Raw genomic sequence first — 25,004 nt, 5'->3', positions numbered from 1 at the left:
TTTCGCAGCCGGTTCTGGTGAGATTTAGTGAGCAGGTTGGAAAATTATATGATTTTTGGTCAATTTTGTTGATCAAAAAATTTCAAAGTGGCGGAGCCTTGGGGTTCGCGAGGTCTACAGCTCACAGAGTCACTATTTACTAACCCTCGGAAGGTGTCGAGCGCCCGCAGCCGCTGCTGGATGGCCAGCTCCTTGTCTCCGTACCGCAGCTTCCCGGTCCGCCAGACCCTGGACATGATGAAGCGGACCACGCCGTAGACCACCCATGTCCCGAGGAGTACGCCGAGGAGGAGCAGGAGAGCTGAAACAGGGAAATTTCATTGCTTAGACTTCTAAGGCCATGGAATAGACGCAAGCGGTGAGCGACAAATCAAGATCATACATAGGTACATTGCACTCGATCAATTGCATGAACCTTGAAAGATCCAAGGGAAAAGATTATCCGGACGAAGACATAACTCATGGCTCATCAAATATCCGAACATGGTTTAAACAGAGCACACGCTCATTATTCCGCGCAGCTGTGTCTAAAGTTCGTATAGCCCTCATGATAGCCGACCTCCGGTAGGAGATGGCACTGGATGAAGAAGAAGAAGAATTGTATGAACGGCCTAGGATAGTGTTATTTTGGAGGGAAGAGGGTGCCAAGAAATGAGACACGGCCGTTTATCGGCTGACGTGAAAATATCATCTACCCTGTATCTTAAACCTAACATCCCTCCACCAATAGTTTTAAACAACCAAAAAAACTTAAATGAGAAAAAATATTACAAAATGTGCATTTCACCGTTTCAGCTTGGAAGTATTAAATAAAAGTTAACAAAATCTGCCCTCAGGTTCAAAAATTGAAAAAGTACACCCTGACCTATAATAAGCACATTACGTAACTAGTTACGTCAATAATTTAAAAAGCCATATGACAGTATCAAGTACCTAACCTTCACTTGAAGTGACAGTTACGTGCTCAGCTATATCAGAGCCATGTAGATAACAACATACCTACTTAATCGGATGGGCTAAAAACGACTTTTACACTTTTTTAGGAATACAGTAAGCTGCTGAGATAACTGACCCCCCTGCGAACAAATTTGTATTGAGTGGGGTCAGTTCTCTGCAACTTACTGTACCTAACGAGAGCGAATCCCAGAATTGAGACTTACAAAACAACAAAAAGCCCAATATAAACCTGACAAACAAAGTGTTATCAAGACAGTTACCTAACTTATGTAATCCTGTATTATCAGGGCACTTGAATACAGGGACCCACTGATTAACAGTCCACCGTACGATATCGGCCTATCAGTTAAACGCAAAATTTGACAGCTCCGAACAACTGACAGGCTGATATCGTCCGGGGAACCGTTAATCAGTGGGCCCCTTAAGATAACAAGTCATATATAAATCATAAGATCAAAATTCTAATATCAGAAAACATCGTGGGTGGTAAATTGAAGGCCGTGATATGGCTAAATATTTTATTTATAGTAAATGCCTACAGTACGTTACAAAGGATAGATCCATTAGTTTTAATCAAACAGGGTCTGGTAAAAGGAGTAAAATCTAGTGATGGAACATATTCACAATTTTTGGGAATACCATATGCAAAAGTGGATTTGGATGATCCCTTTGGGGTAAGTTTGGATATTATTTGCATCTACGGCGGTGGCAAACGATCAACCGGCTCGCCTGATGGAATGCGGTTACCGTAGCCTATAGGGGTCTATAGACGTGTGCAATAAAACCGTGTCAGAGACGTGACCCTTTAAACACCACTGTGTTTATTTGCTGCGCCTGTCTCACACTTTATTCTCTTGGGAAAATGTCCATGTCATACATAAAGGAGCAGGATTTATTATTTATACTAATTTTGTAATATGCGTAAATATTTACTTTATGTAATTTTTACTTTAGGATGCAGTAGAGGCTCCGGAATTCGAAGAAGTTTTTAACGCTTATGACAACTCAAGATTATGTCCTCAAACCAGCTTTGGCACAGAGATTCTTGTTAGTTCTGATGACGAAAACCTTGACTGCCTTCAATTAAGTGTATATGTGCCTAATAAAGCCAGTGTTCAGAATCCCTTGCCAGTACTCGTATGGATCCACGGAGGTTACTTCCATGCAGGAAGCGCTGGAGACTTCACGGAACCCTACTTAGTCAAACACGATATCATTGTCGTCACAGTGAATTACCGTTTAGGACCGTATGGCTTCATGTGCCTTGATGACCCTGCTGTACCAGGAAACCAGGGGCTTAAAGATCAATACGCGGCTTTAAGATGGGTCAGAGATAATATAGCTGCGTTTGGTGGAAATCCTTACAACGTCACTATAGGCGGTCAAAGCGCTGGCTCAGGCTCAATTCTGCTACAATTATATTCTAATAAAGAAAAGTTATTCGATAAAGTTATAGCGCAGAGCGGAACACCTCTTAGTCCGGACATGTTTGTTCCGGGGGATCCGGATGTAGCAATAAAGCTGGCCAATTATTTGGGTCTGAACACGACGGATAATCAGGAAGCCTTGGAATTCTTGGCAAAAACTCACCATAGTTTGGTCACCGGTGCTGCCCACAGTTTGGGAATGGAGTTTAGACCGTGCAACGAAAAATCATTCAGTGGCGTGGAGAATTTTATCGACACTGACGCTTACGCTCTCTCAAATGAAAATAAAATGAGAAATACTCCCATTCTAATCGGTAACACTGACGTCGAATTTACAGAATTACTATTGATCGACGGCGATGAATTTTTCGAAAAAGATTTTTTCTACACTAGATTAGCTGAAAAGTTCAGTCTTGAGACAGATCAACTAGAAGAAATTGCGAAGATAATGAGGCATTATTACATCGGTGATAGACCTATTTCAAAAGATATCGAATCCGAAGCAGTAGATTTCCAGTCTGATTTTGTATTCAACCACCCTGTCCAGGACACGATAACTAACTTGCTTAAAAATAATGCCAATCCAGTTTATGAATATGTGTTTAGTTATGTGGAATCTGGTAAAGAGGGGGCTATTCACGGAGCTGAACTTGACTACTTGTTTAATGTGATCCTGCCGAATGGCAAAGATCAATCAGAATTTGATCACACGATGGTTGACCGTGTAACTACGTTGTGGGCAAATTTTATTAAATACGGGTGAGACAAAGTTACTTTTTTAAGTTATATCTGTTTTTTTTTTCACTATCATAAATTCATGTGAGGATGTAACTTAAATGTAAAAATACCATACTTAGGACCTAATTGATAATAAACATTCTTGTGGTATCATAAAAAATCCATTTCATCTTTTTCTCTCAGTAATGACTAAGGTAACGACAAAAAATTACTTTATTTATTTATTAGTCACATGATTTGATTTTAATTATGAAGTCCGCCTATCGTCACTTTAAGCGATCACGACTAAGCTTAGCTGCTTAGCTCACCATTTAAAAAAAAACTTTCGATGTTTCAGAAACCCAACTCCGGAGACTTCTGAATTGATCCCCTTGAAATGGTCACCGGTGACGGACACCACCAGGCCGTACCTAAACATTGGTGCTGAACTCCTTATGGAGGAGAGGTTCCTGAAGGACAGGATGGCTTTCTGGGACCTGTTCCAATCAGTTTACGGAAAGTACAGGAAAACTGTTCACTAAGTAGTGTAAAGTGAAGTCTGAATTAAATTTCTTCGAACTAAAAATATGTAACTTTTAGTAAGATCAAACACCCTACTTCCCCTTTTTCTTCATACATAGATATAAAACTCATTTATACCTAGGTAAAGCCTGACCAGGAAATCACGCGCCATGTTGCGGAATTTCACTGGAACTAATTATATCATACTACTGGAGGCAGTTATGAAGCTGACCCAAAAATTTTTGAACTGAAAACTTCTTTAGCGGCGCTGTGCACTTTTTGTGATGGGGAAAAAATATAAACTCGCGACAGGTCACGTGCCCGTAAGATTCGTAAGACGTAAGACGGACACGTGACCTGATCGAAAAACTGTTACAATGTCATTGAGTTTTCACTTCTGCCGGCACTCCCGGAGTGCAACCCGTTGTTAGGGTTCCGTACCCAAAGGGTAAAACGGGACCCTATTACTAAGACTTCGCTGTCCGTCCGTCCGTCCGTCCGTCCGTCCGTCTGTCTGTCACCAGGCTGTATCTCACGAACCGTGATAGCTAGACAGTTGAAATTTTCACAGATGATGTATTTCTGTTGCCGCTATAACAACAAATACTAAAAACAGAATAAAATAAAGATTTAAATGGGGCTCCCATACAACAAACGTGATTTTTGACCAAAGTTAAGCAACGTCGGGAGTGGTCAGTACATGGATGGGTGACCGTTTCTTTACTGTTTTTTTTTTCGTTTTTTTTTGCATTATGGTACGGAACTCTTCGTGCGCGAGTCCGACTCGCACTTGCCCGGTTTTTTTTATGAAGCTGTGTCACAGAATAAATAATAGTACTAGGTACAGAAGACTCACTCTGTAACAAAACGCGTCTGTTACGATCAGAACAGATATGGCCGCTAGGTGGCGATAGCGCCACGCGCTGCTTATGGCTAGCCACCAAAATTGGTGTGGAACGGATGTACTTTTAGCTACCTGTAGCAAAGCGACGAAATCGCGGAGTGAGCCACGCCTGGCTATGTGCTTCATCCATAACATATTTAACAAATTTAATTATGTTCCTTGAGTAATTAATGGGAAGCAATAAGAATTGTGCGTCTAGTCGGGGAGGCCGGGATACAAAAATGGCCGCCACCCGTCATCTTTAAAAAAATACAGTCGAGTTGATAACCTCCTCCTTTTGAGATTTAGAAGTCAGTTAAAAACTTCCGAAAAAGTATTGTCAGTGTACATAATAACATAACAATAAGCATGTGGTGGCAAAATATAGTTTGGCAATCCATTTTCGTCAGAAGAAAAAGAGCGCAAAGGCCGTAGCAGGATAAGGGAAGAAAAATCGGCCAAATGCGAGTCGGGGTCGCGTTCCAAGGGTTCTTGACTTGACATTACACAATTTTTAAAAAGAAATGTCTTTGAAAAAACCCGTAGGGGTCGGATCAAAAACTAAGTAATAAGTCCGACTCACGCTTGACTGCTAATTTCTAATAGATTTTCCTGTCATCTATAGGTAAAGAACTATTTTGTGTATTTTTATTTTATTTTAGACCCTGTAATTTCGGAGATAAAGGATTTTTTTTGCCTATTTTCTAAACTGTTTATCCTAAAATTATAAAAAAAACATATCTGAAATTTTTATAATGAGCTCTTTCATTTGATACCTACTTATGTCACACGATACAGTTTAAAAAACGTTATTTTTTAATTTTCTCATTTACCCCCTAAAACTGGCATGTTTAAAATTCATTTGTTTACGTTAAATGTCCATCTTTGGGTCACAAATTTACATGTGTGTATCAAATTTCCACTTAATTGGTCCAGTAGTTTCGGAGAAAATAGGCTGTGACAGACGGACAGACGCACGAGTGATCCTATATAAGGGTTCCGTTTTTTTTTCCTTTTGTGGTACGGAACCCTAAAAATATGCCCTTCTATGATTAAGAGCTGCGTCTTTTTTTTCTATAGTTACTTAGTGCCAAGTTTTGTTGAGAAATTCGCAGTGGTTCAGCCGAAAAAAAATAAAATCATGAAATATGGCTTTTCTCTAAAACTATATTTTTTTATCATTGTACCATCTTTTTCATTTTGGTTAATTAGGTAAATAGTATATATTATGTCCTAAAAGAAAATTGAGTCTCTATCCTTGACATTTCTGTTTCTTCCGCCTTTTTGTACTGATAATATGGGTTTTCCAGAGTATACTTAGGTATAGGTACTCAGGAAAACCCAGAGTTTCTTTCAGAGTATACTTATACGCTGGAAAATTTACGTTGTATGTTTTATCAAGATCACTTGATATCGAAGCCTGCGCAGCCCTTGAGATGCCGATATCATGGATCAAAAGTCTAGATAAATAGTTATCTCTCAATTTGCCAGCAGTTGCACCTGGAGTGTGGAAGGTAGTTGGACGTTTTGCACAATGAAGGCCTTTATATGGGTGAATATTTTGTTCCTAGTAAATGTCCATGGTGCATTACAGAGGGTAGACCCATTAGTTCTAATCGACCAGGGTCTAGTGAAAGGAATTAAAGCTAGTGATGGTGACTACTCAAAATTCTTAGGAATTCCATATGCAAAAGTGGATTTAGATGATCCGTTTGGGGTGAGTTGTATTCTTAATTTAATTAAAAATGTTGTTAAGAAAGGTTTGTATTACTTTGTATCATGTACTTAATTAACTTTATTATTTTAGCCTGCTCAAACGGCTCCAAAGTTTGAAGAAGTAATATTTCTCGCCTATGATAATTCAAGGAAGTGTCCTCAAACCTCTCGTTTTGGCAGTGTGGAATCCTCTGCAAGTTCAGAAGACGAATCTCCTGACTGTCTCCGATTAAATATTTATTCACCAAGTAAAGCAAGCATTCGAAATCCTCTGCCAGTTCTTGTTTGGGTTCACGGGGGTGGTTTCAGTGGAGGTACCGGTAACCAGTATGAAGCACCCAACTTGGTCGAACAGGGTATCGTCATTGTTACAGTCAACTACCGCCTAGGACCTTATGGCTTCATGTGCCTTGATCACCCAGCTGTACCAGGAAACCAGGGGCTTAAAGATCAATACGCGGCTTTAAGATGGGTCAGAGATAATATAGCTGCGTTTGGTGGAAATCCTTACAACGTCACTATAGCCGGTCAAAGCGCTGGTTCAGGCTCAATTCTGCTACAATTATTTTCAAAAAAAGAAAAGTTATTCGATAAAGTTATAGCGCAGAGCGGAACGCCTCTTAGTCCGGATATGTTTACTCCAGGGGATCCGGATGTAGCAATAAAGCTGGCCAATTATTTGGGTCTGAACACGACGGACGATCAGAAAGCCTTGGAATTCTTGGCAAAAACTCACCATAGTTTGGTCACTGGTGCTGCCCAAAGTTTGGGAATGGAGTTTAGACCGTGCAACGAAAGATCATTCAGTGGCGTGGAGAATTTTATCGACGATGATTCTTACGCTCTCTCAAATGAACAGAAAATAAAAAATACTCCCATTCTAATCGGCAACACTGACACGGAAATGAATGCCGACGGCGATGAATATTTCGAAAAAGATTTTTTCTACACGAGGCTAGATGAAAAGTTCAGTCTTGAAACAGATCAGTTGAAAGAGATTGCAGAGATAATGAGGCATTACTACATAGGTGACAGACCTATTTCAAAAGAAATCCAACCCGAAGCAGTAGATTTCGAGTCTGATTTTGTATTCAACCACCCTATTCAGGACACGATAACTAACTTGCTTAAAGATAATGCTAATCCAGTTTATTCATACGTCTTCACTTATGTGGAATCTGGGGAAGGGAGAGCTGGTCATGGGGCTGAAATGGAATACTTATTTAATATGACCCAGCCGGATGATAAAGCTCGATCAGAGACTGGCCACATAATGGTTGACCGTCTAACTACGATGTGGGCAAACTTTATTAAATACGGGTAAGACTTTAATTCATATACTTATTTAACGCCTTCGACGACTCGCGCGGCTACACGCCCACGGATTAGGTACAGTCGACGTCAAAGATATGTTTACGTTTTTCGCCTTATTACAAAGAAGTAAGGTGCAAAAGTGTAAACATATCTTTGAAGTCGACTGTACCATCGTGGGTAAAATTCGTTGCTGCGTTGCTGTTACTATTTTTCGCTAACCTGCAAACCCGCTCAAGTTGGCGTAGGGCAATATAAAGTAAATATTGTAAAAATATCAGAAGCATTGTCCCAATTACGTCAATAATTTTTTTACTTTCTTCCCCTGGATTAAGATAGACAGTCACTCGAAAAAGGATAAAAATACAGCACTGCGTGGGAATACAAAGATCACATGCCAAATCTTTATATGTTTCAGAAACCCAACTCCGGAGACTTCTGAATTGATCCCCTTGAAATGGTCACCGGTGACGGCCACCACCAGGCCGTACCTAAACATTGGTGCTGAACTCCTTATGGAGGAGAGGTTCCTGAAGGACAGGATGGCTTTTTGGGACCTGTTCCAATCAGTCTACGGGAAATCCAGGAGAACTATTCGTAAAGTGGCATCTAAATTAAAGTTATTAAAACTAAAAATGTGAAACTTTTATAAAGATAATAGCAGCATCCTTCTTTACCATACATGTATTGATAAAGACCCCATTTATTTATAAAATAAAATTTAAACTAACCATTGCGAATACTCATTTATAATAAAATGTAATCATGACTCCTTATTTAACTATAACTCCCAAACAATTCATAATTAATAAGTAAGGAAAGCCATGCCTGAAGTGAGCACTTAAGGATGACCTGGATGACTCATGCTAGAACGATCCGTGTACGGGCCGACCCTTAGAACGCTTCGTTTTCTATGACGGGTGATCGGTAATCACGTGATACTTTCTATAGAAAACTAAAGTGCCGGACGCCTCAGCCCGGTTATACCTTAGCAACTTATTTCTCTACTACACAATCACATCATTATAATTTCTACACCGAATAAACAACTTTTTGCTACCTGACAACAATTTATCCCGTCATTTTCATAGTTACAAAACTACCGAAGAAGTTTAGTATGATCAGTGCACTTGACAATAAGTATGTGTTATCATTATCAAAATAAGTATGTAGGTACTTTTTATCAAGATTACTTGCTATCTAAGTATGTGCAGCCTTTGAGATGCCGATGTCATGGATCAAAAAGTATAGATTAGGTTTTTATCTCCGAATTTGCCAGCAGTTGCATTTGAAGTGTGGAAGGTACTGGAACGGTTTGCACAATGAAAGCCTTTATATGGTTAAATATTTTGTTCCTAGTAAATGTCCATGGTGCATTACAGAGGGTAGACCCATTAGTGCTAATCGATCAGGGTCTAGTGAAAGGAATTAAAGCTAGTGATGGTGACTACTCAAAATTCTTAGGAATTCCATATGCAAAAGTGGATTTAGACGATCCGTTTGGGGTGAGTTGAGTTTTTAACTTAAGTATGAGTTAATTAATAATGTTGTTAAGATAGGTCTGAATATAATTGATTTTATTATTTTAGCCTTCACAAGCGGCACCAGAGTTCGAGGAAGAAATATTTCACGCCTATGATAACTCAAGGAAATGTCCTCAAACCAATTATGGCGGTATTAAATTCTCTGGAAATTCAGAGGACGAATCTCCTGATTGCCTCCAATTAAACATATATTCACCGAGTAAAGCAAGCACCTTAAATCCTCTGCCAGTTCTCGTTTGGATTCATGGAGGTCTTTTCAGCGGAGGAAGCGGTAAAGGGTATGAAGCACCTAACTTGGTCAAACAGGGTATCGTCGTTGTTACAGTTAACTACCGACTAGGACCTTATGGTTTCATGTGTATTGATGACCCTGCCGTACCTGGGAATCAGGGGCTGAAAGACCAATATGCAGCGCTCCGGTGGGTCAGAAAAAATATCGCAGCGTTTGGTGGAAACCCTTACAACGTCACATTGGCCGGTCAAAGCGCGGGCTCCGCCTCAGTACTCCTACAGTTGTACTCTTCGAAGGAAAAGTTATTCAACAAAGTTATAGCAGAGAGTGGAACCCCACTTAGTCCATCCTTCTTTGTTACTGGAGATTCGGACGTAGCGGTGAAGCTGGCTAATTACTTGGGTTTGAATACAACCGACAATCAGCAGGCATTGGAGTTTCTAGCTCAAACCCACCACAGTTTAGTCACTGGTGCATCCGCCGATTTGAAAATTGACTTTAAACCGTGCAAAGAAAAATCTTTCAGCGGCGTTGATAATTTCATCGATAGCGAGCCTTACGCATTTTCTAATGAAAGAAAAATAAGAAATACTCCCATTCTTATTGGTAATACCGATCAAGAATATTCGGTTGATGACGTAACACAGTTACATGGCGATGATTTTTACAATCAGGACTTCTTTTATACGAGTCTAAAAGAAAAGTTTAATTTGGAAAATGGTCAATTAGAAGAGATTGCAGAAATAATCAGGCACTTCTATATAGGAGATGCAGCTATTTCAGAAGAAGTTAAAACAGAAGCGGCAGACTTTCTGTCCGATTTTATATTTAACCATCCTATTCAGGACACGATAACAAATCTGATCAGAGAGAATGCCAATCCTGTTTATGAGTATGTGTTCACCTATACAGGGGAATCTGATGAAAAAGGAGCATCACACACAGCTGAGCTCGAGTATTTGTTCGACGATAAAGCACAATCAGAGGCCGACCAAATCGTAACTGATCGAATTACTACTCTGTGGGCCAACTTCATCAAATATGGGTAAGTTTATCTGTAGCTTCTTGTCACGAGAGTAACATGTTGCGTAAACACTAAAATTTAGACTATCGCTATCATCAAATCATCTTTGATATCATTATCACGATATTCAAGATACCTTAGATGCATGACGCATTAGCGTCTTGAAAATTGACTTATCGTTAGCTCTTTATCTCAACAAAAGAATCTGTTGCTATTCAAGTAGGTTTAAGTAAGTATAAATTCAGTCAAGTATGTAAAAAGTTATCTTCCTTTCGGATCTCACAGGTACGATATTACGCCAACTGAAAAATCACCTTGAATATTTACATGTTAAATTTGAAGTTGGTCTCTGCGTCAACAGGTTTCGGCAGTTTATTCCATGGTTCAAAATGTTGGTATCGTCTTGGGTCGTCCCATTAGTTTTTCGTCATGTTCTTAAATTAGTCCTATTCTGCTTTCGTCACTCATTCTACATTGAAAGCCACCGACGATTGTGACGAATGTAGAATGAGTGACGAAAGCAGAATAGGACTAATTTAAGAACTTGACGAAAAACGAATGGGACGACCCAAGACGATACCAAAATGTTCTGCTCACAATATAAATGTTCTTCTTAATCTTAACGTTTAAATGTTTCTCTTTCTTTTTAGAAATCCTACCCCGGAGACTACTGACTTGATCCCCATCAAGTGGACCCCGGTTACAGAATTCACCAGACCGTACCTTAGCATCGGAGCAGATCTTCAAATGCAGGACAGGTTCCTCAGGAAGAGGAACGCTTTCTGGGAGCTATTCCAGTCAGTCTATGGGAAGTATAGCACCCTAGCTCGTCAGTGCGACTACTAAGTGAAGATAAATTTTCTCACATTGCCTCGGGTGCCCATATTGCCTAACGATATGTTTGTTTATGTATGTCATAAACAAATTGAATAAAAAATGTATGTATTGTGATATCTAGATGTGTATGTCTGCAATTGGTTAAGATACCGACTTTTCTGCCTGCCTTTCTGGGTATAAAGTCTACACTGTTTACTAATTATATAATTTTTTTAGTACCTTAACGTCATGTTTAATGTATATTATGTTTTCAATAAATCTTAAGCAACGCTCCCATTTTCATTTAACAGTACCCGCCCGTGCCCAATCGCCCATTTTGTGTACAGAATTGGACTTCCGTTGGCAATTCGCAGTTGTTATTATAATGTACAGTCGCCATCAGATATATCAGAACGGCCAAGGCGCTCACAAATATCTGCACACGCCTCTATTGTCAAGGCGTTAGGGCGCGTGTTCAGATATTATGAACACCTTGGCCGCTCCGATATATCTGATGGCGACTGTACCTACGACCTTGTTGAGTAAATTAATGCTGTAGCATTAAGGCGAATAGAGTCGGTCTGAGCTAACTTTGCGTGTCGTGTCATCATAAACGTCATCTTTTGATAGAAATATGACATTATAATAATAATAATTATTCAGGCTCGTTTATTCCTTAATAAAATTTCAATAACATTACAATTATAATCACATATTACATAATACATAATTTAATTAATAGAAGTCAATTTATTTCGCATGCAAACAGTAACTATTATTAAGGGCCTCTACAGAGTAAAGGTCTCCTCCATTTTTCTCAACAGGTCTCTATTTGCCTTTTCCATCCAATCGTGTCCTTCTCTATTTACAGAAATATGACATTAATTCTGACAATTTAACACTGTTTTCTAATAAATTCATAATCTTTTCACTCGGCCCGTGGAGACGCCGGTGGCGAATTTACAAAAGCTATACTATTTCAGTCACGACTCAGATTTTAATAGGTGAGCTTTTGTTTATGCATATTACTTGACAATATCTATACCGTTTCGGTAAAAAGTAGTCACTGAAATGGATTAGCTTTTTGCATACATATTTTCAAATATTATTCACGCCAAAACCTAGTCGAGTTTAGTAAGTTCAGGCACGTTTGAATGTGATATCTAAATTTTAATAATACTCATTTACTCAAATGATTTAGATTTTGTCGCGATATATTCAAACATTAATGCTCTCACAATACCTAGTCGAGCGGAGTCTCGTCGTCATTATTCAATATTATTCATCGAGTATTATTTGTATGACACTAAAGTTCACTGAATATTGATTTCAACAATTATTTTTTTACCAAATTACTTTTTACCTAGTATTCATGTAAATTGCCAAAAAAGTAGTTTAGGTTAGTTTGATCTGCAACCTCCAAGAAAACGAAATGTTGCTGGAAAAGTGGGTTAGGTTAGGTTAGAACTGCGACCCCCAAGAAAACGAACTGTTACCAAAAATGTGGGTTAGGTTAAGTTAGAACTGCGACCCTCAAGAAAATAAACTGTTGCCAGAAAAGTGGCTTACGTTAGGTTAGAACTGCAACCCCCAGGAAAATGAACTGTTGCCAGAAAAGTCGTTCTATGTAAAAAAAAAGTCGGTTCGCTGTTTGGTCGTAGTTCACCTAACACGCTCTTCCTCGCTTCGCTCGTCGTCGAACCTATCTTGACTCAGTGAACTCTGTCAAATGACTAGACGATATCGTATTAATAAATATCTAGCAAGTTGAATGATTTGACCAAAGAAATGTACTCCAAACGTTGTACACATAGTAATAATCTACATAACAATAATTCTATAAAGTAAAACGTTGTCATGATGAAAATTTGGCGAATGTTGGTTGCCAAAGTAAATCATCTGCGAAAAGTTGTCTGGCAAGTGAAATTCGGACAATAAAACTTCGGAGAAAAGGCAGAACACCGTAGTAAATCTTGGTCCTTAAATAAATCATCTACTTCGTTATGTACCAATGTATTATAAAATACAGTCGACTTATAATTGTATTACGATTTCACATTAAACATGTCCCAATAAGGAATCTCAACTGATATAGTTCTTAAATGAAAACAAAAATATTAGGCATTTTTAAGTAATTAGCACGAACGGTAATTAATACAATACAATCGGAGTCATTACTAAAATATTAAGTATTCAAGTTTAGATCGCAACAAACTAGCATTTGTAGCAACAATATCCATATTAATTTAGCCAACAAAGTCTATACGATTTCAGTAAATTTCTGTACTGTAATGGATTAGGGTTTGATCAAGTTTTGTCCAAACAAAAGCTAATCCAGTTCAGTTCGCATCTGGACCTTATCAGTATAGGCTTTGTAAATTCGCGACCCGGTGCCCTGAAATTTTTAAAAAACCCGTAGGGTTCGGATCAAAAACTAAGTAATAAGTCCGACTCACGCTTGACTGCTAATTTCTAATAGATTTTCCTGTCATCTATAGGTAAAGAACTATTTTGCATATTTTTTTTTTAATTTTAGACCCAGTAGTTTCGGAGATAAAGGAGGGAATGGTAATTTATTTGGTTATTTTCTTAAATAACTTCTAAACTATTTATTTTAAAATTACAAAAAATATATATTTGAGATTCTCAAAATGAGCTCTTTCTTTCATTTGATGTAACACGATATAGTTTAAAAAACATTATTTTTAAATTTTCACATTTAAGTACCCTAAAGTGGCCGCCATGTTCAAATTTAAAATTCATTTGTTTACGTAAGATGTCCGTCTTTGGGTCACGTAATTACATAAATGTACCTTGGTCCACAACTTAATTGGTCCAGTACTTTAGGAGAAAATTGGCTGTGACAGACGGACAGACAGACAGACAGACGCACGAGTCCGTAGTATAAGGGTTCCGTTTTTTCCTTTTGAGGTACGGAACCCTAAAAATAACTATGGAAAATAGTTGTAGAGTTAGACCAAGAAAAGTCTGCAACGATTTTGATAGCACACGCAGTGCAAGTGTTAAGTGTTATTTATACATCAAACTTCTATGAAATTATGACTAACTATACCTATAGAATTATTAAGGACAATAAAATGTCTTATTTTCCTCTTATGTGACTGTACCTACTTGAGAGTTGAGTTGAATGTCAATTAACCTCACAAGAATGGAACTTGAATCCTTTGTGACGTCATAAGTAGGTATCCTTTTATTGTAAAACCTGACCAGTAATATATGATCATTGTCAAGAGGGCGCTGTTACGAGTATTCTCATGTGACAGTTCAGTATGAAAAAAAAATTAAAATTAATTAATTGAATGAAAAAGTTAGTTCCAGTGAAATTCCGCAACATGGCGCGTGATCATATATTCCTGGTTTAGGCTTTCAATGTTTTTAAATGATTGCCAGTGTGGTTGATGGTCTATTATTTCGCGGTAGATATATTATTTTCTACACAATGTTACTTATTTCTCTACAGATTTGACGTGCGCATCACGTACAAGTTATCTTGATAGCTATTTTCATTTAGTCAGTCTCTCATTTTTGCTAGAAATGTCGTCTACGGGAGTATGTATACATATATAACAGCAAAGTGTTGACATGTCCAATGTTGAAGTATCTGTAGCCTTAACATAAAACAAGTTAAATTCACTATAACCATAAAATTCGCCCAATCATGTAACTTAATTGGCAATAAAAACAAGCCAGCAGAAAGCGCAGTAATTGACAATGTCATTGAGTAATAAATAAAATTATAACTCGGTTTATAATCTGTGGTAGTGCGGTATACAGGGTGGAAGAATACGTTAGGACCTTTATTTAAAGTACCTTATATTGTTGGGATAGCTCAATTTGCTGTCAGAAAACATTATTTTTTTCTTACTAAGGGGTCGTCAATTAGGACACCTTTTCAAGTTCAATAATATGTTTGACCGCGCGTTCAAACGTTCTTGCAATAATCGCGTACTCGAGTTGTATTATGAGATTATGACTACCCCTAAGAAAATCTCCATTTACAAAATCATTAGATTTTTTTTTATTTGTGGCTATTTTTACTAGCCTATACGATGTTTAAAATTAATATTAATGTAATAAAGTACCGCTAATTCAATAAAAATACGAAGTTGAAACGAGCTGCTCCAAAAATAAAAGAAAATAAGTACCTACATACATACATGTATAAAATACTTACATCTAATAAAGTCTGGCAAGCCATTTCCGTCAGTGGAAAAGGGGGTTAATTTAAAAAATGTAGATGCGAATTTTCAGTCTTCGATACAATATTTGAATTTCGCACCTTTTTCTACTGACAAAGTGGGTTTGCCAGAATATAAATTACAAATTCACATAACACACTAAACATTAAATAATTAAAATAAGTATATATTATTTTAGCAAAAGCTATCCCAACTAGTTATGGTAGGTGCTGGTAGGCGCGATATTTTTACCACTCTGTATACTCAGTGGTGTTCGCGGCTTTATAAACTGTGTAGTTGTCACGCACCAAAGGTCGTGGAAATGGGAAAAATCTGGCGGAACTAATGCCAGCGAAAGTGTTTAGACTTAGACTATCTACGTGAACTGTGAGACTAATCTTGCTTAGAGTCTGTGCGGAAAGAGAAGAGTCGTGGAATGTATGGGGCCCAATACATTCCACACGACTCTTCTCTTTCCGAACAGACTCTAGATAGTTTGCACTAGAGTTGGAATCACGCACACAACAACAATATCTTGTAATAACACGGAGTTATTTAAAAAATTAGTGTTCTTTTTTCGTACCGATATTAGCAATACGTCTACCATCAGTTTTGACATTGACATATACGCTCACGTCTACGTAACTTACTTTCTATGCATCTCGCTCGTACTCGCATATTAGTGCAAGCGAGATGTACAGAAAGTAAATTACGTAAACGTGAGCGTTATGTCAATGTCAAAACTGGTGGTAGACGTACAAGTTGAACCAACTGCAAGATGGACCAAACAGTTTCTTCAAGGTTTTTAGTGTTCCGTACAAAACTTGGTTCACGGAACACTTATGGGATCACTTCGGTCTTGCAAATCGGTTATTTTTTTGCGTATTTTATGCCCGGCGGTTCACATATTTATTCCAGGTAGATAGGTCTAATATAGGTAAGGTCTAGGTCTATAGGTCCTATAGCTAAATTGAATAACTAAAAAAAAACCGGACAAGTGCGAGTCGGACGGCCCACCGAGGGTTCCGTACTTTTTAGTATTTGTTGTTATAACAGAAATACATCATCTATGAAAATTTCACCTGTCTAGCTATCACGGTTCATGAGATACAGCCTGGTGACAGACAGACGGATGGACAGTGGAGTCTTAGTAATAGAGGGGACCCTATTACTAAAGCCGGCCACTGACTAACAGTCCGCCGGACGATATCGGCCGGTCAGTTGTTCGGAACTGTCAAATTTTTGTTCTAACTGACAGGCCGATATCGTCCGGCGGACTATTAGTCAGTGGTCGGCTTAAAACTCCATTGTCCGTATTTACCCTGTGGGTACGGAACCCTAAAATCGACCAATATTATTCTTATAAACGACCTTTGATATGTGACGTTCCACGGCAAAAGGTACCTTATAGCGGCTGGCGCTTACGTCGCATAGCGCCGCAATAATATTGGAGCGACCTTAATAATAGCGTAAGCGCCAATCGCCATAAGGTACCTTTATCCGTGGGATGTCACATATATTAAACGCTACTTGCATACGAGTAGGTTACCTAATAGGCATAATCTGAATCACTCCATAACGATCTCACTTTCTATTTAAAGATCAACCATGAGAATGTATTCAGAGCGTCACTTCCCTTTAAGGTACCTAATCGTATGCAAATATTCGACATACATTACTTACGAAATAGTAAAACAATGGAAACATGTGTGAGTTAATCGGAATACCCAGGAGAATTCCACGAAGGTTGTCTAGCGTTGTCCCGTAGGTTATACAAACGTAAATTCAATGTTCTGATGTTTACAAGTATAGGAGATTTTTTTCTGTCACAATGGATGTAAAAAGTGCTCAGTAAAATAATCATAGAAACATTGAAAAGATTTTTTGTGATACTTAAGACATACATAAGACACCTACTTTTTTTGCATCTCGCTCGTACTGGCATATTAGTGCAAGCGAGATGTATAAAATTAAGTTAAGTAGACGTGAGCGAATATGAAAATGTCAAAACTAGTGGTAAGTACATATATAGGTATAGCGTACGAGCCCAATTTGAAACAAAAACCGCAAATCGTTTCGTACACTGTAGGTACAGTTTAGCCCACGTTTAGCCATTTGACACTTGCATACTGAAAAAACAAACATCAAACATCAAACATCAACATTTATTCAGAAAATAGGCCACAAGGGCACTTTTACACGTCAACATTGAATTTACATACAAGCAAAAATAATAACATCAACAATTTTATAAAATAAAACTAACAATTCAATCTAACGTATTACAATTACTAAGAGATGTATATGGTCTCTTAATGTCGAATTACATACAAAATACAGATACAAAACACAAAAAAAATCTATAATATTTAGAGGTGTAAATGTCTCTAGGTGTCAGAACTATAAGATTATATAGTTTATCAAGTTATCCTTAGAGATGTATAGGGTTTCCAAGAGTCAATATCCTGTATAATTAATACATTCATTAAGAGAAAATAAACATACGAGAGCAGAATGAGGCGTCTCACTGTAATTAATTAATAAAAATAAAGTTACTAAGTATAATAGCTTGTGTTAGCTTAAACAGACCAGTCTCCACAAACAGCACCCGTTCACGAGTATAACGCGTATCTCAGCCACAAAAATTTTGATCCGCAGTTCTTTAAAAAATCCCTTAGGATTAGGGGAGCGTTGAGTGATATTTCACTTGTTGAGTTCAATTTTATTTGTATGGCTAAAAAACATTTTTTTTCATATACCTATCTACCTATCGCGTGTGATATCATATGAAAGGGCTTTTTGAGGCGATGCGCGTGCCAAACGGCTAAACTGTAGATCGATTTGCGATTTTATTGCGTACACCTTCCACTAATAAAGGTACTGGAATCAAATTAAGAATATTGCTTAAACGCTACAGGCGCATGCGTGCATGATTCCTGCCGCAGTCGCACTCGTGACTCGATAATGAACCTTAATGTCCTTATAATGCAAGTAATTTTGCCATGCCATCTGTCAGGCTAATGTGCCGTTCACTTTGATAAAGGACAGATAAACAATAAAGACTGCTATGATAGATTCCATACAAAAATGTGTTCATCATTGTTGTAATGTACCTACAGATGTAGGGAACAATCCTTTCACATCATATTTCCTCGGCACGTGCGTTTCCGTGACAATGCGATGACATTATCGACGTCTTAGTGCCAGTTGCACCATCCGCACTTGACAGACTGATCAACGTCACCCGGCGCGCCGCGGCGGTTTACTATGAAACTTTCCATACAGTAAAATGTAGCGGACTCTTTAACGATGACAAACAGTTTGGTGCAACCGACCCTTATTTTCATATAACTTTTGTAGGGCGCTGTATTTTTGTAAGGCGCTATGACCTCTCGTCCTACTAGGGTTGCCAACTTTTTTTTGGTGGAATATAGTATTTTCCAGAATAAGGAATAAAAATATAGTGCATTCCAAAAAAATATAGTACTTTCAGATAAAATACTAAACATGAGTGTAATATACGTTTAATCGGAAATATAGTATTTTAGCGTACTATATATTTTTCCAAAAGTATATAGTACAGAGAGCCAAAATATAGTACAATACTATATAATATAGTACGGTTGGCAACCCTACGTCCTACTGTAGGTAACTTCATTAATTTCAACATGTCAGAATAAATAGATGGCATAATTAACATAATACATATACGATTGCTAATTAGGTATAATACAGTGTTTTAGCTGTAGGTGCAACAGTCGGCGCAACAGAAGGGAAGAATTGATATTTGACAATTATGGATTAATCCTTATGTATTATATATAAATCTAAGACCTACTGTTTGATTGATAGCCTTAGCTTCGTATATAAGGGACGAATTTCATAACTGTCACATATCAACTGGTACTTAATATGTACTTTATTGACTGCTCAATACATTGAATCCTTGTGCTCCCTGATCTATAAATGGGTCCCAGCAGCGCTGTTTCTGCAGTGTGTGTGTGGGTAGGCTGCAATGTACTCAAACAAAAAACACGATGGGCCAGCGCCGGCCACTCCAAGGGACGCATTTATGCGTTAGAGGGAGCAAGTGATATTGCTATCTCATTCTACCGCAGCTGCGTCCCTTGGAGTGGCCGGCGCTGGCCCATCGTGTAGAGGAGCCATTAGGCGCTATACATACAACAAGGACGGGCGTGACTTCGGTTAGCGATTTACAGTCCTTATTCTATACTGTGTCCGCTTGCTTGAAATTGCATGTATGCGGTGTCACGAGCGAATAATTGACTGGTGATGGTTTACACAAATAGGTACCTACTGAGGCTTAAGTAACGGTATCTAATAGGGATGATGATCGTACTTAAGGAGCCCACTGATTAACAGTCCGCCGGACGGTATCGGCCTGTCAGTTGTTCGGAACTGTCAACATTTTGTTCTAACTGACAGGCCGATACCGTCCGGCGAACTGTTAATCAGTGGGCCCCATTATAAATTGTTGAGAGCACTATTCGCAATTTCGGGGTTGGTCCCATAGTAAAAGTTGCTCAGTATAATCCCAAGACCTCCCTTGCAACGGGAATGCACTTATTTTTGGCCTCCGTGTATATACAAGAATTGCTCGTTGATGGGCTCTTAAAGGTATATAAGATTATTCATTTCACAAGTCCTACCTTGCATAATTTTCATAAATCGAACTATGTATTTTATCGGAAACCCTTGACATACAACTGTCTTACTGTCCTTGTGTCTCCCTTTATTATCTTGTAAAGTGCCTTACGATCTTCCTTTATTTTATATCTTACGATGTTGTTTATCTCAGACTTGGCCTCTTTCCAATTGTAAACAACACCTTGATCAATTTTAATTTATTTATTTTATTAGTTTTAATTTGTTTAGTTTATACTTAATTTAAATAATAGTTTATAAGTTTTGTTATTGAACAAATCTTTTACATTTTAATAAGTAGGATTTAATCAGGTTTTGGCAAAAAAACATTTTTGGTAACAAGCCTTTATCACTGACTGTACTTATCTTCCACAGACAATTAATGCTCATCGAGACAATTCTAAAATACACTACAATGTTCAATCTACAATGTAGTGTATAGGTATATTAAAAAAAAATCACGAACATAGGTCTAAAAGGCACCTTAATTTTTTTTTACAATTTTTGCACAAAAGCTAAAAGGAATTGCTTCTAAAATGCCCAATTTTATTTGTGATCGAACTTATCGATTCCTCTTTTTTTTGCTAAAACTTAAAAAAAAATTAAAAACATGATATCCGCGATCCCGGCACGCACAGTCATCTCGCTCACGCATAAGCTCACTGAGAGTGAAAGAAGAACCTGAACCCTCGGGGCCTTAATAATTTACCTAGACCGTAACCACGTACTACTGCCACCTACTGACACCGATTTAATAAATGTATTAAGTTCAAGGTCAAGTCACTGGTCAAGTTATTCAACTTATTTATTATGAACAAAAAACGAAAATAAATGTGCGAAACCTTGACCGGCACAATAATTTAGTTTGCCGAGGTGATAATGAAGAAATTTTACGACCTGCCAAATATTTGTATGATATTGACCTTATGACTGACATATTTATTGCACACTTAAAAAAAATCGTACATGAGAAATCAAAAGTAGTGGTTACATATGGTATCACAGGTATCATAATTATTTCAATCTTAAGCAGACACTTGAATCTCTCAATATGCTCAAGATTCCACATTCAAGATACTAATTCTCTCGCTACGCTCCGAATTCAACACGCCTCCCTCGACGAGTCGACGCATTTTGCTTGCTTGCAAATCAATCTACTTCCGTCTTGAAAGCTTAATAGGGTTAAGGGCCATAAGTACTTAATTGGCCCCTATTTTTCTAGAAAAGTTGCCTTGAAATCAGGGACCCAATACCGGTATATTTTTCATACAAATAAACCGGTATTAAATTTCGGTTGTTTATACATATGTCGGAGAATGGCTGAAATGTGCCATCTATCGCCTTCAAGAGGCGTTTTGTCATGCAAACCTTGACAAATAGAGCAAACTAGGGTGTTACGTACACTTGAGTGGCGTTCGACGCAGTTCCGCCAAGACGTCATAGAGTGCGCTCTTAAAACAATTGAAGTCCAGAACAATTGAAGTTATGCTGTCAATCAATCTTCAGAAGGAGCACGATGAGAACTAACGGGAGAAGATGACGTCTGTGGCGGCTCCTGGGTCTAATCCACTGGTTTGCTTAAGATAAGAAACGTAACGCGTGCTGTGATTTGTAATGAGTCTTGTGCAGTAAAGATTGTGAGTTGGACATCGTATTTCATTGAAGGCCCTCGTCATCCACGATTGAAGGTTCTGATGTGCTGCCGATAGTATGATACGCCCACAATTCCCGACATCAGAAGTGTGGCCGAACGCAGGGAATTCGCTACGGAATTCCTCTTGAAAGCTCAAATTTGCCAAATGAAGGTGGACTGAAGGTCCCAAAAATCTACCCTGATTTTGAAAATCCCTGGCATTCCTTAATTCAAGAGTTTTAAAGGCCTTAGAAAATGAAAAGCTGGTGGAAAATAAAGAAGTATCGTGATGGAAAATATTTGAAGTGAAATGACAGTTGACATATTTGATATTTTATAAATTGTGATCCAGTTTTTGCATTGCTTTTTATGTTATGTTGTGTGAAATTTTCGTGAATGTTGTTAATGTTGTAACTCTAAGTAATACGTTTACAGTCCTTTGCACCATGAAGAATGAAGATAGTTGCTGCGAGATCTCCCGTCTCGCACGGGTTGGAGCTGCGGTTGCAGAAACGTGGGTGCCTTAGTTTGTTTACAGAAGCTGAGAGGAGCTGCATATTTACTGGTTGCCAGACTGTCGCTGGAAGTTGGAAATCGCGTGAGTTGCGTCCATTGTTTTATGATTTGTAACTGTGTTGAGTGTACCTCACAAAGCCGGCGTGATGGGTTCTAGTTAGGAAAATATGAGAACAGATACCTACCTACGAGATATCTACTCTAGCCTTTAATGGTCAGAATCAGAATGTATGTAAAAAAACTTTTGGTACGTGGACTTGTAATCTGCTGTTAAGACGATGTAAGGCTGTTTAACGATTTTCTGAGCACTATGGCATGTAATACCGTCACAACTTGAAAAGCTTCTAGCAAAATGCACCTTAATTTTTTTGTGTGGAGACGTACTATTTCAAATAGTGTCGTGGACCAAATAATATTATCGTGAGAAGCGTCACGAGTGGTTGATGCCATTATTCGATCACACTGTGAATATAAAATTCTCACCTTTAAGTATGATTTCTATTTTGCTAGCTTGTGCCTATGATGGTGGTAAGTATGTGCGTGATATTATTTTTGATATGAAAAGTAAACCGAGAACTTAGTGGTAAAGTTCATGACCGTTGACGGATAGTTCTGACTTAGTTTTAATCATGTGCAATTGTGCATTCCTTTGATTACTTAAAATGACTTCACATCCAAAATTAACTAGTCAAAACGAAACGTAAACGTAATGAGTGAAAATTGTGTGTTCCTATTTGAAGAACCTAAATGGTGATTATTTTAACCGCATCGAAGCCGAAGGAATCCTTTTGTGGTCATTTTTGCAGTCAGATTTTAGAGTTTACAGTACCTACAGAACAATTTTAAATTTAGACCCGACATTTAATTTTTCAATAATTCTGTGATTCAGTGATATGTTGTTTGCGATGTTTATCTGTCAAAGGGCCACTATGATTATCAAATTGAATTTGATGAACAATGATAAAATAATTTAAAATTAATTGATTAACTTTGGATTCGATTTGACACTTGATTTGACTTACTTATCACTCAATGGGTTAAGATAATTTTGCATATAAATAAATAAATAAATAAATAAATAAATAAATAAATAAATAAATAAATAAATATTATAGGGACATTCTTACACAAATTGACTAAGTCCCACGGTAAGCTCAAGAAAGCTTGTGTTGTGGGTACTCAGACAACGATATATATAATATATAAATACTTAAATACATAGAAACAACCATGACTCAGGAACAAATATCTGTATCATCATACAAATAAATGCCCTTACCAGGATTCGAACCCGGGACCATCGGCTTCATAGGCAGGGTCACTACCCACTAGGCCAGACCGGTCGTCATATTTCATGAATAATAATAGCTGAGTAAGCAGTTTGAGAAGGATATTATTCATTGATTTATTAAAACACTACCTATTTAAAGGGACACATTTTGGGATTAGATTTCTCTACGTAGGTATACCACTTTCCGCGTTGGTTTTATGACATTGTCGTAAGAAACGAAACGTGAAGTTCATGCCTCTTTGAGGATAGTTTATTTGAGAGGTTCATCACTTGAGTTGGCGGTCGCAACCGGAACCTGAGTTGTCCAGAGGGCGTTTGAGGGCTGGGTGCTGGAGGGCACAGTCCTATTCGTAACTGCAATTCATGGGGGTTTCGGACCGGGCGATGAGGCTAGCTGTGTGTTGGAACCAAGCTGTTGTAAAGCCAAGGTGTTGGCACTGTTATTTGGAAGTTGGTGTTGACTTGTAGGCATTGGTTGATGTATGTGAAAAGAAAGTATTAATGATTAATTATGTGTGTATGCCAAAGAAAAAAAAAACGTGTCAATGATTATGTGCAGATAGACACAATTTTAGTTTTTCGCTCGACACTCAAAAGCTGTGCGCGCGTGCGTCCATTAGGGACAAAACACACGCAACGTGATTTAAAACAAATTTTAAAATTCCTCATATTATTGTTCCCCTTAAATGTGAAGGCAAATGACAGAACGGTTTTGGCATGCTATTTTAGTATTTTTCGGTAGAAGGCAGCAAAAATGAGACTTAAAAAAAAGGGAAAATAACGCTTTGTCTATTACACTTATTATCCAAAATTATTAAAGTATGTTACTACGTACGCTATTACGCACGTTATGGAACTAGTACAAAAAGTTGTTCGTACTCCTTAGAGTAATTATAATGTTCCTTATGATCTTTTACGAAACTAGTTGTCGATGTTTAGCGAATAGAGTCGAACGCATTTATTTTCTGTTTGATCGATAAAGAAGTTAGCAAAATTTGAGTACCTACAGCGGTTTGATTTAGAATAGAAATTCTGCCACTAATACCTGTTACACTAGATCGTTCGTTGTAAAACGAGTTGTGAACTTCTTTATTAATTTCATGCATGTTCAACCTTTTTGAACCTCTTTGAGAGCTATTTGGTTTTTGAAGTATTGTGTCTGTCAGCTAAAGACAAGTCGTGTCAGTGTGTAAATATCACATAATGATCAAGTTTTCTTGCCTTTTTCTTAATAAAAATTATGAAAGCTATAAAAAAATACAATTTGGTTTTCGTAGAAAGTATAATACTGGACTTACCTGATAATATATCAAGTTTTGAAAATTTCTCAAGCTGTCTTGTAAATGTGTTGTCCGTACAGAAGGAATAAAATAGAGAAGTCGGTTTAAACTGAACTGAACGCAATTTTGGTACGTGTTTAAACTATTTAATATGAGAATCGAATAAGTAAACTGTCGTAGTCCTATTCCGAAACTTAAAATTACGTGTCGATTAATTACAATATGCTTCTTTTTGTTTATGGAATTAATGATTGTGTTTAGGAATACACAA

At 37.8% G+C, this 25,004-nt stretch overlaps 3 protein-coding genes and 1 long non-coding RNA gene across 6 annotated transcripts in view; 3 read left to right on the top strand and 1 right to left on the bottom strand.

Moving 5' to 3' along the window:
• The window catches only part of LOC134806470 (uncharacterized), a 484,735-nt gene that overhangs the window by 242,754 nt on the left and 216,977 nt on the right, over positions 1 to 25,004 (top strand). The window lies entirely within an intron of this gene.
• The window catches only part of LOC134806454 (heparan-alpha-glucosaminide N-acetyltransferase), a 62,972-nt gene that overhangs the window by 12,915 nt on the left and 25,053 nt on the right, over positions 1 to 25,004 (bottom strand). The window contains 1 exon segment of the mRNA XM_063779736.1: positions 145 to 301. Coding sequence (XP_063635806.1) covers positions 145 to 301 — 157 coding nt within the window.
• LOC134806649 (juvenile hormone esterase-like) lies at positions 572 to 3,643 on the top strand. The gene is made up of 4 exons (XM_063779977.1): positions 572 to 641; positions 1,429 to 1,631; positions 1,912 to 3,143; positions 3,460 to 3,643. Exons 1-4 carry the CDS (start codon positions 572 to 574, stop codon positions 3,641 to 3,643), a joined length of 1,689 nt encoding a protein of 562 aa, XP_063636047.1.
• Positions 5,911 to 11,271, top strand: LOC134806349 (juvenile hormone esterase-like). Of its 3 annotated transcripts, none has more exons than XM_063779560.1 (3): positions 5,911 to 6,223; positions 9,123 to 10,354; positions 10,984 to 11,255. In XM_063779560.1, exons 1-3 carry the CDS (start codon positions 6,041 to 6,043, stop codon positions 11,177 to 11,179), a joined length of 1,611 nt encoding a protein of 536 aa, XP_063635630.1. In that variant the 5' UTR covers positions 5,911 to 6,040; the 3' UTR covers positions 11,180 to 11,255. The 3 variants fall into 3 exon arrangements, with proteins under 3 accessions (XP_063635630.1, XP_063635628.1, XP_063635631.1); XM_063779558.1 differs by lacking the exons at positions 9,123 to 10,354; positions 10,984 to 11,255 and adding exons at positions 6,314 to 7,542; positions 7,952 to 8,264 and having other exon boundaries at positions 5,971 to 6,223; XM_063779561.1 differs by lacking the exon at positions 5,911 to 6,223 and adding an exon at positions 8,800 to 9,038 and having other exon boundaries at positions 10,984 to 11,271.

Source organism: Cydia splendana, chromosome 3 (genome assembly GCF_910591565.1).
Source record: "Cydia splendana chromosome 3, ilCydSple1.2, whole genome shotgun sequence".
Lineage (NCBI taxonomy): Eukaryota > Metazoa > Arthropoda > Insecta > Lepidoptera > Tortricidae > Cydia > Cydia splendana.
This window is presented reverse-complemented; position numbering and strand designations above follow the sequence as displayed.

Excerpts from the sequence above, each read along its gene's own strand:
- LOC134806649 (XM_063779977.1), top strand. The coding sequence starts at position 572 with ATGGCACTGGATGAAGAAGAAGAAGAATTGTATGAACGGCCTAGGATA. Across the intron at positions 642-1,428 it reads GTTATTTTGGAGGGAAGAGG|AAAACATCGTGGGTGGTAAA; the intron begins GTGCCAAGAAAT and ends TTCTAATATCAG. Across the intron at positions 1,632-1,911 it reads ATTTGGATGATCCCTTTGGG|GATGCAGTAGAGGCTCCGGA; the intron begins GTAAGTTTGGAT and ends TTTTTACTTTAG.
- LOC134806349 (XM_063779558.1), top strand. The coding sequence starts at position 6,041 with ATGAAGGCCTTTATATGGGTGAATATTTTGTTCCTAGTAAATGTCCAT. Across the intron at positions 6,224-6,313 it reads ATTTAGATGATCCGTTTGGG|CCTGCTCAAACGGCTCCAAA; the intron begins GTGAGTTGTATT and ends TTATTATTTTAG. Across the intron at positions 7,543-7,951 it reads GCAAACTTTATTAAATACGG|AAACCCAACTCCGGAGACTT; the intron begins GTAAGACTTTAA and ends TATATGTTTCAG.